Consider the following 13,225-nt stretch of genomic DNA (forward strand, 5'->3'; position numbering starts at 1 on the left):
ATTTTTTTGGTAGAATTGGTGATTTAGAAAAACAAAAGCATTGTGTGATGAATTTACAAGGAAATTAGGTCAAAGTATGTATTACAAACATGGAGCAACAGGAAAAAAAGCTTTGCAAAAAGATGGAACATCCTTAATGCTGCCTCCTCTTTCTGCAGTCCAAACCAACTGGTTTTATCATCAGAAAGTAAACTGCCCTGTTACAGATCACCAGATGGTCCTATAGTTACCATAAGTGCCTCCAGATTTGCAGGCTGTGAGTTTAATAGCTCTGCTAAGCAGTGGTTAATAGAAGTCCTAAGTCAAGCCTCTTAGAGCAGAGGGTAGAATCATCAGAATAAATAAGTATAATATGATGAGAATATTGGACTTCTTGTTATGGCAAGTTTTTCTGGGCTACGGGGATTCAAATACCAAGGTTCCCCTAAAGAAAATGTTTGAAGTTAAGGTGGGAATCTTAGTAGCTAACAGTAGCAACAAGCTAGCCAGGAGGCAGCATAGTAACCATAGGAAACTAGGAAACAAGACTAGATTTGGAGTCAGGGGACTTGGTTTCAAATCTCAGCTTTGTCATTTACTAGCTGTGTGACCTTGGTCAAGTAACTTAATTTAGGACCTTAGTTTTTTTCCTTGTCTGTAAAATGAGCAACCTGAATGACCTTGAAGATTCCTTCTAGATTTAAATCTATAATCTTATGAACCCCAATACTCTAAGTGATATGGGATGGGTCCACCCATGCCTACTTTCATACTAGGACTTCTTCTTATATAGGGACATAGCCTCAAATATTTGAGATTTCTAGCTCTGAACCATAGCCATGGAATAACCCCCTTTTGGTCATGTTTGCTGCCCTATCATAGAGAATTTCAGATTTGTTTTTGGAAGGGGCTTTGAGGTCATCAAGGCCTCTACTCTATGATTTTAAAGATGAGGGAACTGAGGCACAGAGAAATTAAGTAATTTGCTGGACATCAGCATGCCATCATGTACTTGAAGTGAGATTGAAACAGGTCTTCCTGACTCCAAAACAATTTCTATCTGTCCTAGCTAGTTTTGCTTAAGAAAATGTTTGAAGACAAAGAAGCATCTTTTCTTGAAAGGAGGTACCTTATGGATTAGTGTTATCTGAAGGGGAAGTATATGTTGGAGTCCTCTTTCATCCCATCAATAAAGAATCAACGAAAGTCATGATGGGGGGGAAGGGGCACAGGGAGAGTATTTAAAGAACCTTGTCTGAAATGAACCAAAAGATTTAAAAAAAAAGTTATCTTCTCAACCCTTCTTGTCATCCACCCACTCCATTAAACAAAATCTTCCAACATCTCTTACCTGTTCCTAGAACTGGACACTATCCGTTGACAAATCACTGTGGTGGTTGAGTGTTTCCCACCATTTCCCATCTCCTGCTTGACATCCCATTGTCGAGGCTCACTTGTCTTGATGCTAAGAATGTTTACACCTTTCTTCACCTTGGCCCTGTGAGTTCAGAGATTATAAAATAGTATTAGTAGCTCATCCAGCAACTGTCTCTTCCAGGCACCCAAGTTCCATTGTCTAATGTTTTCCTCCAAAATCTGAGAATGACTAGAATTTATTGATATCTCAACTTTGATATCTCAAGTTTGCAAGATGTTTTATATGTGCCCTTCCTAAGGCAGATGCCATTGCTATCTCTACTTTAGATAGATGAAGAAATTGATGTTGAGTGAGCTGTTGGGACTTGCTAAGACTTGGGCACAAGTACAAGCAAGCAAAATGGTATATCTCTTCAAGGAGCTTCTGTCCTAAAGAGGAAAAGCTCAAGGTGGGGGAGGGATGAGAATTGGGGAGGGAAGAAGATACTTGAATAGGTGCATGGTGAAGAGGTAGGGAAATATAATGCAAGACCAGTCCCCTATAAAGAAGACAAAAGCCCCCTTATTAGAGTAAGGGAATTCAGGGGACAAAATGGTTGGAGGATAGGGTCAAGTTACAGAGATTATCAGTAGCCTGGGTGTATTTTTCATCCAGGACCAGGAAGAGGATGCTTCATCTCCCCCCTCCTATCCCCCCAATTTCAGGAAAGTGGGGGAGGGATAGGAAAAGAAAACTAGAGCTCCAGAACAGGATAAATGGTGACACCATCAATCAGTGTTTCTTCCATCTCCATCTCTTTCTTGGGCACCTCAGATAACAAAAAAAGGAAATGTTTGTCATTCTCCTTCTGTGGTGTTGGTTTCCTTCTTTGTTAAAAAAAACCCAACAACCAACCAACCACCCACCCACCCACCCAACCAACCAACCAACCAATCAACCAAACCAAAAAAGAGTCCGAGGCGAAGTCTTAATTATATATGTTTTGTAAAGGCCACTTGGACTTCTTCCATCTTTATCTCCTTTCATACAGCATAATTGCTTCTTTTCTAGGCACAAGAGGGGGTCTTCTCCTCCTAGATTTATTTTTTTTAATAGGTAAAAGCATCCCTGATATTACAATGCTCTTTGAGAATGAAGGAAAACCAACTTCAGTAGCAATAACTTAGCTTTAATCACTCAATAGGTGTTATCTAAGTCAACCTGAGACCTTTTAAACACCTTAAAAAGGATTGTTGTATCCAGGACCATTTCTAGTAGTTCAATTTACTTGCATGTCATGGAATCACATCCATGATGTCTTGGATTTCTTTGAGAATGAAGGACAAACAACAAATGAAAATTACTGTGTCTGTAAGATATGATGGCTGGATATGACCCCTCGATTTCCTTTCATTCTGTTGATTTGGAGATGATTAAGTAATAGCATTCAAAAGAATTGCCAAGCCTTGTCCAGACTCTGCACACCAAGGCCAAGCATGAACTTTTCTAAAATGCTCATAATTCAAGAAAACATCTAGAGAATTCACTAGGCCTTGAATTGGTTTCTTGGCAGAAAATTCCACATAAGCAATTAGTCTGCTTATTACAGTTCTGACTTTATGTCAGTCAGCTCATAAGCTTTTATATTGAGCACTTAGGAAGTAGCAACTGCTTTGCTACATTTTGGAGATACAAAAGGACAGGCCCTGCCCTCAAGAGTCTTAGATTCTAATATAAGATGGAAATTAAGATAAAAACAAACTGATACATATATGTATGAATTTATATGTATTATTATGTATTCTGCATCATATTTTTTTAGGTTTTTTTTTTTGCAAGGCAAATGGGGTTAAGTGGCTTGCCCAAGGCCACACAGCTAGGTAATTATCAAGTGTCTGAGGCTGGATTTGAACTCAGGTACTCCTTATTCCAGGGCCTTTTTTTTGAGAATGAAAGTCCATCTGAAAAGGAATGACACTAACAGAGAAAGAATGAAAAAGGTCTCCTGAGGAAGGAAAGGCAGAGAAATGAAGACAGAGGGGAGAGCAGAGAACGAGGGCCCTGTTAAAATGTTATGTTAAACTAAATCCCATTTCCATCATGGAAAACTAGAACTGCTACCCTTGGCAAATCTAAACCAACATTCCCTATCCTCACCCAAGTATTTGCACTAACCTGGTGATGTCAGCACAGGTTATCTGCCTAGTTTAGGCAGGTTTTCCCTCCTTTGCCTTAAGGAAGGAAGCACCTTAGGGATTATTCTGTGTTTCCTTGAAATGGAGTTTGCCCCATTTGGATTTTGCTCAGGACTTTGCTTTCCACTGAAGCTACAAATTGTTCTTTCCGCCTCACAGTTCAGATTAATAGGAGGATTCTTGTTGACTGAGGCAGGCATCTTATCCCAATGTGGGCTGGAAGTAGGAGCTAGTAAAATGGAATAAAAAGACTGAGGCCATAAGTCCATTGTGCTCATTTAGACTCCTGTTTAATGAGGGTGTTAGATTTTCATATCTACATTAAGAAAAAGTCATTTAGAAGGGGTAATGTTCCCAGGGAAAATTAGTTCTATGGAGGAAGGCTGAACTTGGCATCACCAGTGGGGTGAGAACACTGGAGTCAAGGCTTCCAAAATAAACACTCAAATTTATATTGTGGAAACATACGTGCTCTGTGGACAAGAGTTAAAATGATGGGGGCAGAGGTGGCTACTTCCCAACATGGTTAAGCAGACAGGACTAATGTAGGAGACCAAGTTGTTTTGTCAAAGGGGATGCTATGGACACCAGTGCCTGCATGTACTTTCAGACGTGCCACTAAATTAAAACTGGTCTATCAAATCTCAGCCTTACACACATTTTTTGAAAATTTTCCATTAATTCTAGCCACTTCTTGGATTGTTTTTCATAATCTTGGCTGCTGTCACATCCATGCCAGGAGGTGTAAATGCATTTACACATCTCATTCTTTCTAGTCTAAGGAATGTATTCAGCCTTTAAATAAGGATTATTTACTGAGGCACAGTCCTAGGTGTTGGGAATATAAAGGCAAAACCAAAACATTCCTCACTTTGGAGGGGTTTATATTTTATTGGGGAAGGGGGGAGTTTGATATACTAAATACAAAATATATGGTAAGAAGTTGTGAGGAAATGACAGACCACTCTATTATCTTCGCAAAACAAAACAAACAATAACCCATGTAGTAATTTGGTCTACTATGATCTACAGGGCCACAAAGAGTCAGAGATGACTGAATAACACAGCACTCTACCAACAGTACCATCTAGTTGCCTAGTGAGAGACAGAAAGCAGAGACACAGAGACAGAGACATATACCAAAGTTTAATGATGCAAACTTCTAGAAAGAGATTTTCAATGGTTCTGAAATTTCCGAAGTTTTGGAATGTTAGCCACTAAGGTATTAAATAATTTATCAAGATTCACAGGGCCAGGAACCCTCTGAAAAAGGAAGGCTCTAAGCCTGGATCTCTCTGCCACCAAGGTTTGCTCTCCATCCTGTAAGCAATGGTTCCTTTCTTGTCTTTGAATATAATATCAACAAAGAATATTGCAGACAAAATCCTGAATTTCATGGTGATGCATTCAAAGAAACAAGCAAACATCACTGTTCAGACCCCACTAGGTTGGTAGATGCCAGAGCCAGTGGGTCCCTCCTTATTTATAATGCTACAATAAATTATGTCCATGTATACACAGGCAAAATATGCTCTCCACCTGCACAGTACAAATGTTTACAGTTAAACATTTATTCTCTTTTAGTATTTCATGACGTACAAGCAAAATCCGTTTCTGCCACATTCCAAAGATTGCCTGGCTCTGCTGTTTCACAAGAGATGATTAACGTCTTTAAAGAAAATCAATATTCAGCATGGGCTTTGCACTCCAGCAGCCAGGGTTCCCCTTTAGTCTCAGGAGGCATTCTAGTTATGTGTTTCCTTGTAATATTTTCTTTCTTTTCTCCCCTTCCATCAGTTTCCTTGCTCTTACAAGGTTTTAAGGGGTCCAGTCCTGTTTTTGATTAATGAAGGGGAGGATGGTCTGACAGATGTGCAATTGGAACTTATCCTGAAAGCTTAATGTGAGTCCCTCCCTACGTAAATAGTTATGGTAGGTCAAAAGTCATGCCAACCTGTTTTCATTTTGAAGTCATTTGATCAAGTTGCTCTTTTTTTTTTAGATTTTTGCAAGGCAATGGGCTTAAGTGGCTTGCCCAAGGCCACACAACTAGGTAATTACTAAGTGTCTGAGGCCGCAAGATGCTTTTTTTAGAATCAAGAGAGATATGCATTCAAATTCTGCTGTTTAACCACATGCAGGTCACTTTAACCACTGAAAGCATCACCATCTTTGTCTCAAAAATAGAGATAACCATAAGAGTACCTACTTTACAGGTGATTATAAGGTTAAGGTCAAACAATATATGTAAAATAAAGAGGTTGGTTTCTGAAATCTACTTTCAGCTCTCAAGGTATGATCTATGATTTCAAATCCCAGTATTCTATCTAGGATGATATTTCTAGTAAACATAAATATTCCATTGTATTCCTTATTCTTCAGACTCCATATACCATGCTCTCTCCCCCTTTTGTGGCAAATCTCCTTTCTCAATTTTCCCAACTCTCTTCATCTCCCTTTTACTTATTGTCTAGGGTAGACAGTGGATAGATGGCATAATGAATAGAGCACTGACCCTGGAGACAGGAGGATAGGAATTTAAATCTTGTCTCAGACATTTATGTGGCTGTGTGACCTTGAGCAAGTCACTTGACCCTGATTGCCTCAGTCCAGTCACCTTGATTCATATCTGGCCAAGGGACCCAGATAGTAAGGCTGAGGACTTAGTATACCTTCCCCCCTCAAATCCATTTCATGTACTTGGCATAGCATCACCTACCTGATGTCATGGTCTTCATCGAGAATAAGGGACAAACATTATTACCTATTATTACCTATTGTTTATCCTCATTAGAATATAAGCTCCTAGAGGCCAAAAGCTGTCTTGCCTACTGATTCTATTTGGGATACACAGAAAGTGATTAATGAATGCTTGCTGACTTGACTTGACTTTATAGCAATAATGACTGATTGTCATACCAGAAGGAAATCCATAGAAATAAAGATAGCCCAGCCTTTCTCCCTAAATGTGTAACCCCATTTTATTGGTGCTGAGCCTTCATATATTTAAATGTCAATTCTCTGAGAGGAGATAGCAAAACTTGAAATCTCTTGCACTGATAATCTATGCCCCAACTCCGCCTTCCGAAGAGCTGTCATAAAGCAAAAGCATTAGATTTAAAAGTCCGAACAGATTTATAGCCCCATTATAGTTGTTCTATCCATCTTGCATTTCTGACCATTGTTGCTCGGGGTATTAAGATGGAAATAATAGCAGCCACAATGAATAAAAATGATTGTGTTGTCCTTTACAAGTAGTCCAAACTACATAAATGCATAACACACAAACATTTCTCTGCCCTTCAGAATAAGGATCATAAATCTCTTCCTGCCTCCAGCCCCACTCCTCTCTTTCTAGGACTTGCCCTGCTTCATTCATTTTACAGTTTCTTACCTACCATGCCACCCTAATCCCCTTTATGGTCTGGAACCATCATTGAAATAACTCTAGTCTTAGTCCTGGGGGGAAAAAAAGGGTCAACCTACTTCCCTATGGCTTTACTCTCTCTTTCCATCACTTTCCCCAAACAAAACATTTCTCCCCAGCCATGACTTCTCTTTAGGTGTTGTCTCCTCCTATTAGAATGTAAGCTCCTTGAGGAGGGGCTGTCTGTATTGTGGTTTTGTGTTCTCAGTGCCTAGCATAGAGCTGGAAGCATAGGAAATCTTAAAACATGCTCCTTAGTTAACTTGTTCTTTCATTCATTCAACCATTCATTCAAGAGAGGACTAGGAGACAAGTGGGCTCAGGGGCAAGGAGGCCTAGGTCCAGAGTCTTAGACTTTAGCTAGCCATGTGACCCAGGGAATGTCATTTAAACTCTTGTCTGCCTCGTTTTCCTTCACTGTGAAATAGTGTTAATAAGAGTATCTACCTCCCAGAATTGTTGGAAGGATCAAATGAGATAAACTTTGGAAAGAAGTTATCACAATGTCTGGCATGGCATAATAAATACTTAATGAATCCTCCCTCCCTCTTCCTTCTTTCTTCCTTCCCTCCCTTCCTTTTTGCCTCTCTCCCTCCTTTCTTCCTCTCTTTCTTCCTTTGTTCTTGCTTCCTCCTTCCTCTCTTCCCTGCCTGCCATCCTACTTATCTCCTTCCCTCATTCCTCCCTTCCTTTCCCTTCTTCCTTCTTTTATCTTCCCACCTTCCTTCCTTCCTTCCACTCTCCTTCCTTTGTTCCCTCTTTCCTTTCTCCCTTCCTCCTTCCTTCTCTCCCTTCCATTCTTTCTGCTTCTCTCCCTCCTTCCCTTCGTTCTTTTTTCTTCCCACCTTCATTTCTATCTTCCCTTCCTCGCTCTTTCCTTCCTTCCTTCCTCTCTCCCTCCTTCCTTCTCTCCCATCCTTCCTGCTTTCCTCCCTCCCTCCATTCCTTCCTTTTTTTCTTTGCTTCCTTCCTTCCTTCCTTCCTTCCTTCCTTCCTTCCTTCCTTCCTTCCCCTCCTCCCTTCCTCTCTCCTCCTTCTTTCTTCCCTCTCTCCTTACTTTCTTTCTTCCCTTTTTCCTTCTTTCCATCCAACTAGCCTTATCCTTGGAGTAGGAGATCACTTTTTCTTTGGGGATCTGTTTGAGGGCATGGAACCAGAGGCCCTGAATTGGTTCCCAAAACACAGCCAACTAGATGATCCCCTCAATCACTGCAATTTCTTTTTAGAAGCTTGTTCCTATTCTTCACTTGTTTGTGCCCATATGCCTTTAAGCTTCACCATCTTTCCCCAAATATAATTCTCTGCTTGGAACACAGTCTAAGAATGGCAACCACTGAATTATCTGGAACGAAGCCTCTCTCCTGCTCTCAGGTCTTTTGTGAAAATTACAGTCAAGCTTTAGCTCAAGCGTAGAAAGTTTGATAAGTGATTTTCTTTTTCACTCTTCAATTCAACTTAACAAACACTGACCTCTTTTGGTTACTACCTTCCTTTGGTTTAAATTTATCTTGGATGCCAGAAAACAGGGACCCATCAATCAAACCTTCAGCATATATTTAATAAGCACCTATTAAGTATCAGACAGTATACTAAGAGTGGAGAAGGCAAATACAAAGTGAAAATAGTCCCTTCTCAAAGGGCTTACATTCAAATAGGGAGATACCATATTCATACATCGGTCAAAACACAAAGATACTTGAAGTCTCCAATCTAACCTGAAGATAGGGCAGCTCTAGCTTTAACATTTAAAAATATATATTATATTTTACATTATAATGTTTACATAATTCATAATTTTAAACATTATGCAAAAATAGATCTTATTTCAGACTATGTTCCTGGATTCAGACAACTGGCCACTCCTCTTCCAGAAGTCAAAACTAAGATCATGAGTCGAAGGTACCTAGAGGCAAATTTGGGCCAGTCAAGGTGGCCATACTAATGTGGATTCTGAGGTTATTGGATATTTTGAACTCAGGACTTCTGAGCTGGAATGTCTATACTATATGCCAATAGCATGTCGACACTAAATATGACGTTAAAATGATATTGTTCTAGTAGCAGAAGGGCTCCTAGTTATCTAAAGAGGGGAGATCTTATCCATGATGGAAACTGAAGGTCAAAATTTCTGTGCTTCTCAAACTGGGGCTAATTCCCATGAGTAACCCCTGTACTTCCAGCTTGGGTACGATATGGAGACCCAGTCATTACAAAAAATAAAAAAGGAAGATATTGGCTTCATGTAAGGAAACTCTTTGTAAAGAAAGAGCTGTTTAAATGTACGATGGTTTCCTTCATAATAGGTTCTTACTCATTGGAGCATTCAAGTAGGAACTGAATGGCAATCGGCCAGACAAGGATTGGTTTTGGGTAGCAATTGAGGTCTTTTCCATCTCTGGAATTTGGCGATTCTTTACCTATATTTTAGAAAAGGAATTTCCTACTTCCATAAACCTGGCTAAAGAGTGTTTTTTCACCTTTTCTTCTTTTTTCCTATCACTTTGACTCCCAAACTCCTTTCAATTCCCCTCTATTGTCAAAAATTCTTGAGGTTCTGTTAAACATCTATGAAACCATAACAAGTAACCTCAAATGAAGAATTGCTTAGCGTGATCATGTAGGGATGTGAGGCCTATTTGAGAAAAGGCAGGATGACCATCTCATTCAATACCCTTATTTTACATATGGGCAAACAGAGGCACAAAAAGATGACTTTGGCTCAAAAGTTCAAAGGGTTTTCTGAGACTACAATTCCTACCATTCTGATTTTATTAGAGGAAGAAACTAAGACCAGAGGGTTAAGTGATTTTTCTAAGGTCAAACAGGTAAGTGTTGTATGCAGGATGTGAACACAGGTCTTTTGATTCCATTGTTATTCAAATATTTCAGTCATAGTCTGCTTCTTCATTAGCCCATTTGGGGTTTTCTTGGTAAAGATATTGGTTTTACTATTCCCTTCTCCACCCCATTTTACAGATGAAGAAATTGAGACAAAAAGGGTTGAGTGGCTTGTCCATGGCCACTCAGTTACTAAGTATCTGAAACCAGATTTAAACTTACGAAGTAGTCTTTTTGACTCCAGATCCAGCCCTCTATATACTGTACCACCTAGAAACATTTTTGATGGTAGAATGGGAATATTTTCCTTTGAATCTAAGCCTTTTGATTCCAATTTACCCAAGGCTTTTGACCATAAGTTGAGAGCTTTTGCCAGTATATTCTACTTTTCCAGATAGTCATTAGTTTAGAAACTTGTCTGTCAGATTTTTGTATATTAATTTTCACAAATTGCTCCATTTTGTGACTGAGGAAACTGATGGGAGTCTATGGGGGCACAATGTTGCAGGTTCTCCCCGCAAAGTCCTGTACTTTTCCTTTCCCTTATGACATTTCAGGAAGACTATAGTTGGTCAGGCAACAAGTTAACATGGATTTAGTGGAGATTAAAAGAAGAAGACTAAATAATTCCTGCCTTCAAGAAGCTTACATTCTCATCGGGATGATATGCAAATAATGAAATGTAAATAACTATGTACAGTCCACAAAGATCCAATGTAAATGCAAAGTTGTTATTCGTTATTCTTCCTTCTTGAAGAAGGACCATGACTTCAATGAGGTGATACCATGAAATACAAGTGAATTGGATTTAAGTGAGGGAGGGCTGTTCAAGGTCACCTGTCCCACTTTCTCCTCTGGAGTCATCTAGGTCTAGGTACAGATATAGATCAGGGAGCCCGGAAATGGACCTGAAAACAGTGCGAGACCTTGGCCTTGTCAAGCTAAGGACTTTCTCAGGTCTCAGTTTGATTGAGGCAATGATCATTCCATGATTAAGAATAAAAGAGAGATAAGGCAAAGAAGGATCTCTTGCATACTCAAAAAAATCATTCTGGGAGGGGAAATAATCTTAGAGAGAAGGCAGTAGCAGTTGAGGGGAACCAAGAAAGTCCTCTACAGAAGCTGAACTTAGAAGGAAAATTAAGAGTAAGAGGAAGGAGAACATGTCAAGTATGGGGAATAGCTAGCACCAGAGGAAGTAGGAAATGTGGGGGGGTCACAGGTGGGCACATGTTGGTATGTTTAATAACTGCCTCTGGAACTTTTAAAACATACATGTGACATGCTTTTAAATTTCATCTGAATCACTACTATTTTACCAATCACTTTGTTAAGCCAAGACAATCAACAAGACAATAAATCTGATCTGAACCATTCCTGCTTTCCAAGGTATAAATAACCACATTGAAAATTTAGGGATTGAGAGTCAATTCAATTCAATTCAGTTTTATGAATTGATGGTGGTTGGCATAACCCTGCTATATATGCAGAAAAGTAAGCAAATCAATATAAACGAATCATGGCATGTAGAAGGGAGTAAACTGTAAGAAATAAAGATGAGAAAGTAGAAGTAGGTCAGATTATAAAGCGTTTTGGAAGTCTATGTAGTAGGCCATGGTGTAAGCTGCCAAAATTCTTGGCCTCACCGAGATTGGACATCAATAAGTCTGCTATAGGGGTAGGCAAAGCTGTATCCTGGAAAACACCCTTAAATCCATCCCTTTTCTTTTCCCTGCTCTCATACTAATGTATAAGAATCAAGACCCAAATGCAAACCACAAAGACCCCTATTCTAGAACATCTGGTTTAAGATAAAATGTGGCCAAATCAGCTTAGAATTCACAAGCCTTCCCAGTCTAATTGCCAGAACAATGTTAATGAACTACCTGGTGATGTCTTCCATCCATCTGCAGTCCTGAGATTACTGTGTTGTATTTATGCATGTACACATGCTAAAGCTTTTATGACCTTCCTTGTGGCTGTTTTAGTTCACAAATTGGCACGATTTTAATTTAATTTAATAATAACCCTAACATGAAGGTATTTCATGATGACAGAACAGACACACAATTCATTGAAATGGCAGAAATAGGGAATAAGGCCCGATTGAGTGTTAAAGGCCAGATTACCTTAGTCATGTCTGTACAGATAATTCAGCAAAAGACTCCTCTGCTACCTGAATTAACCATCCATTTGCAGCTGATTATCACCAGCCAGGAGGGTGTCTCTCATCCTCTTTGATGCTTTGATGGATCCCTGATGGCACCAAAGTGGGTCTGCCATTTGATGGTACAAATCCCAACCTACTCACACGTTCTTACTCTTAGTTACTTTTATTGTTCAGTTGTTTTTCAGGCCAATCAAATTGTTTATGACCTTATTTGAAATTTTCTCTGCAAAGAAACTGGAGTAGTTTAGTATTTCCTTTTCCACTTTATTTTATAGATGAGAAAAATGAAGCAAATAGGGTTAGGTAACTTTCTCAGACCTACACACCTAGCTAGTGTTTGAGGTTGAATTTGAACTCAGGTCTTCCTAACTCTACACCCAGTATTTTATCCATTGTACCAGCAAGCTGCTCCCTTTGACATTATCTTCCATTTTTCTCTACATATCTTCTATGTGCATGCTTATTTGTATTTTATATTCCAATTTGAATGATATTCCTTAAGGGCAGGAGAGAGAGAGAGAGAGAGAGAGAGAGAGAGAGAGAGAGAGAGAGAGAGAGAGAGAGAATGTGCATCCCAAGATGCACCAGTCCTGGGACATAGTAGCATTTAATAAATTTTGACTGAGTGATTAATTTATTGAAAAATCAAAAGTCAATGGGTTGGTATTGGTTTTGTTGGAGGAAGCAACCATGTTGAGAGCATACTACAATACTAGCACTTGTTACCCTCACAACAGCCTTGCTACATAGCACTATTATTGTTTTATAATTTTTTAAGATAAGTAACCTGAACTGAGCAGACCAGAGTAGGTGGCTGGGGTAGGATTCAAACTCAGAACTTCTTGACTTCAGGACGAGCATTCCATCCAGATGTCACAGTGGATAGAGCACTGGCCTTGGAGTCAGAAGGTCTGGAGTTTGAATTCAGCCTCAGACACTTGTCCCTTACTAGCTGCGTGACCTTGGGCAAACTGCTTAACCCTGATTGCCTCATATCCAGGACCATCTCCAGTCATTGTGATTCATATCTGGCCATTAGATCCATAAGGCTCTGGAGGAGAAAGTGAGGCTGGTGACTTAGCACAGCACCCCTTCAGTCCAATCCAATTCATGTGCTTGTCATAGTATCACCTCCCTGATGTCATGGTCTTCTTTGAAAACAAAGTACAAACATCAGTATTTTGCCCAAGGCACCACCTACCTGTCTCTTTTCTGTGAACTCCACAAACAATTTTGCCTTTCCTACAATCAAAATGTCA

At 39.6% G+C, this 13,225-nt stretch overlaps 1 protein-coding gene and 1 long non-coding RNA gene across 2 annotated transcripts in view; one reads left to right on the top strand and one right to left on the bottom strand.

Moving 5' to 3' along the window:
* TMEM132C (transmembrane protein 132C) overlaps positions 1–13,225 on the bottom strand; it is a 540,167-nt gene that overhangs the window by 211,963 nt on the left and 314,979 nt on the right. The window contains exon 3 of the mRNA XM_074205334.1: positions 1,331–1,477. Coding sequence (XP_074061435.1) covers positions 1,331–1,477 — 147 coding nt within the window. The remainder of the gene's footprint in view (positions 1–1,330; positions 1,478–13,225) is intronic.
* The window catches only part of LOC141501417 (uncharacterized), a 150,506-nt gene that overhangs the window by 133,129 nt on the left and 4,152 nt on the right, over positions 1–13,225 (top strand). The gene's annotated exons all lie outside the window — the stretch shown is intronic.

The sequence above is a fragment of the Macrotis lagotis genome, chromosome X (assembly GCF_037893015.1).
Source record: "Macrotis lagotis isolate mMagLag1 chromosome X, bilby.v1.9.chrom.fasta, whole genome shotgun sequence".
Lineage (NCBI taxonomy): Eukaryota > Metazoa > Chordata > Mammalia > Peramelemorphia > Peramelidae > Macrotis > Macrotis lagotis.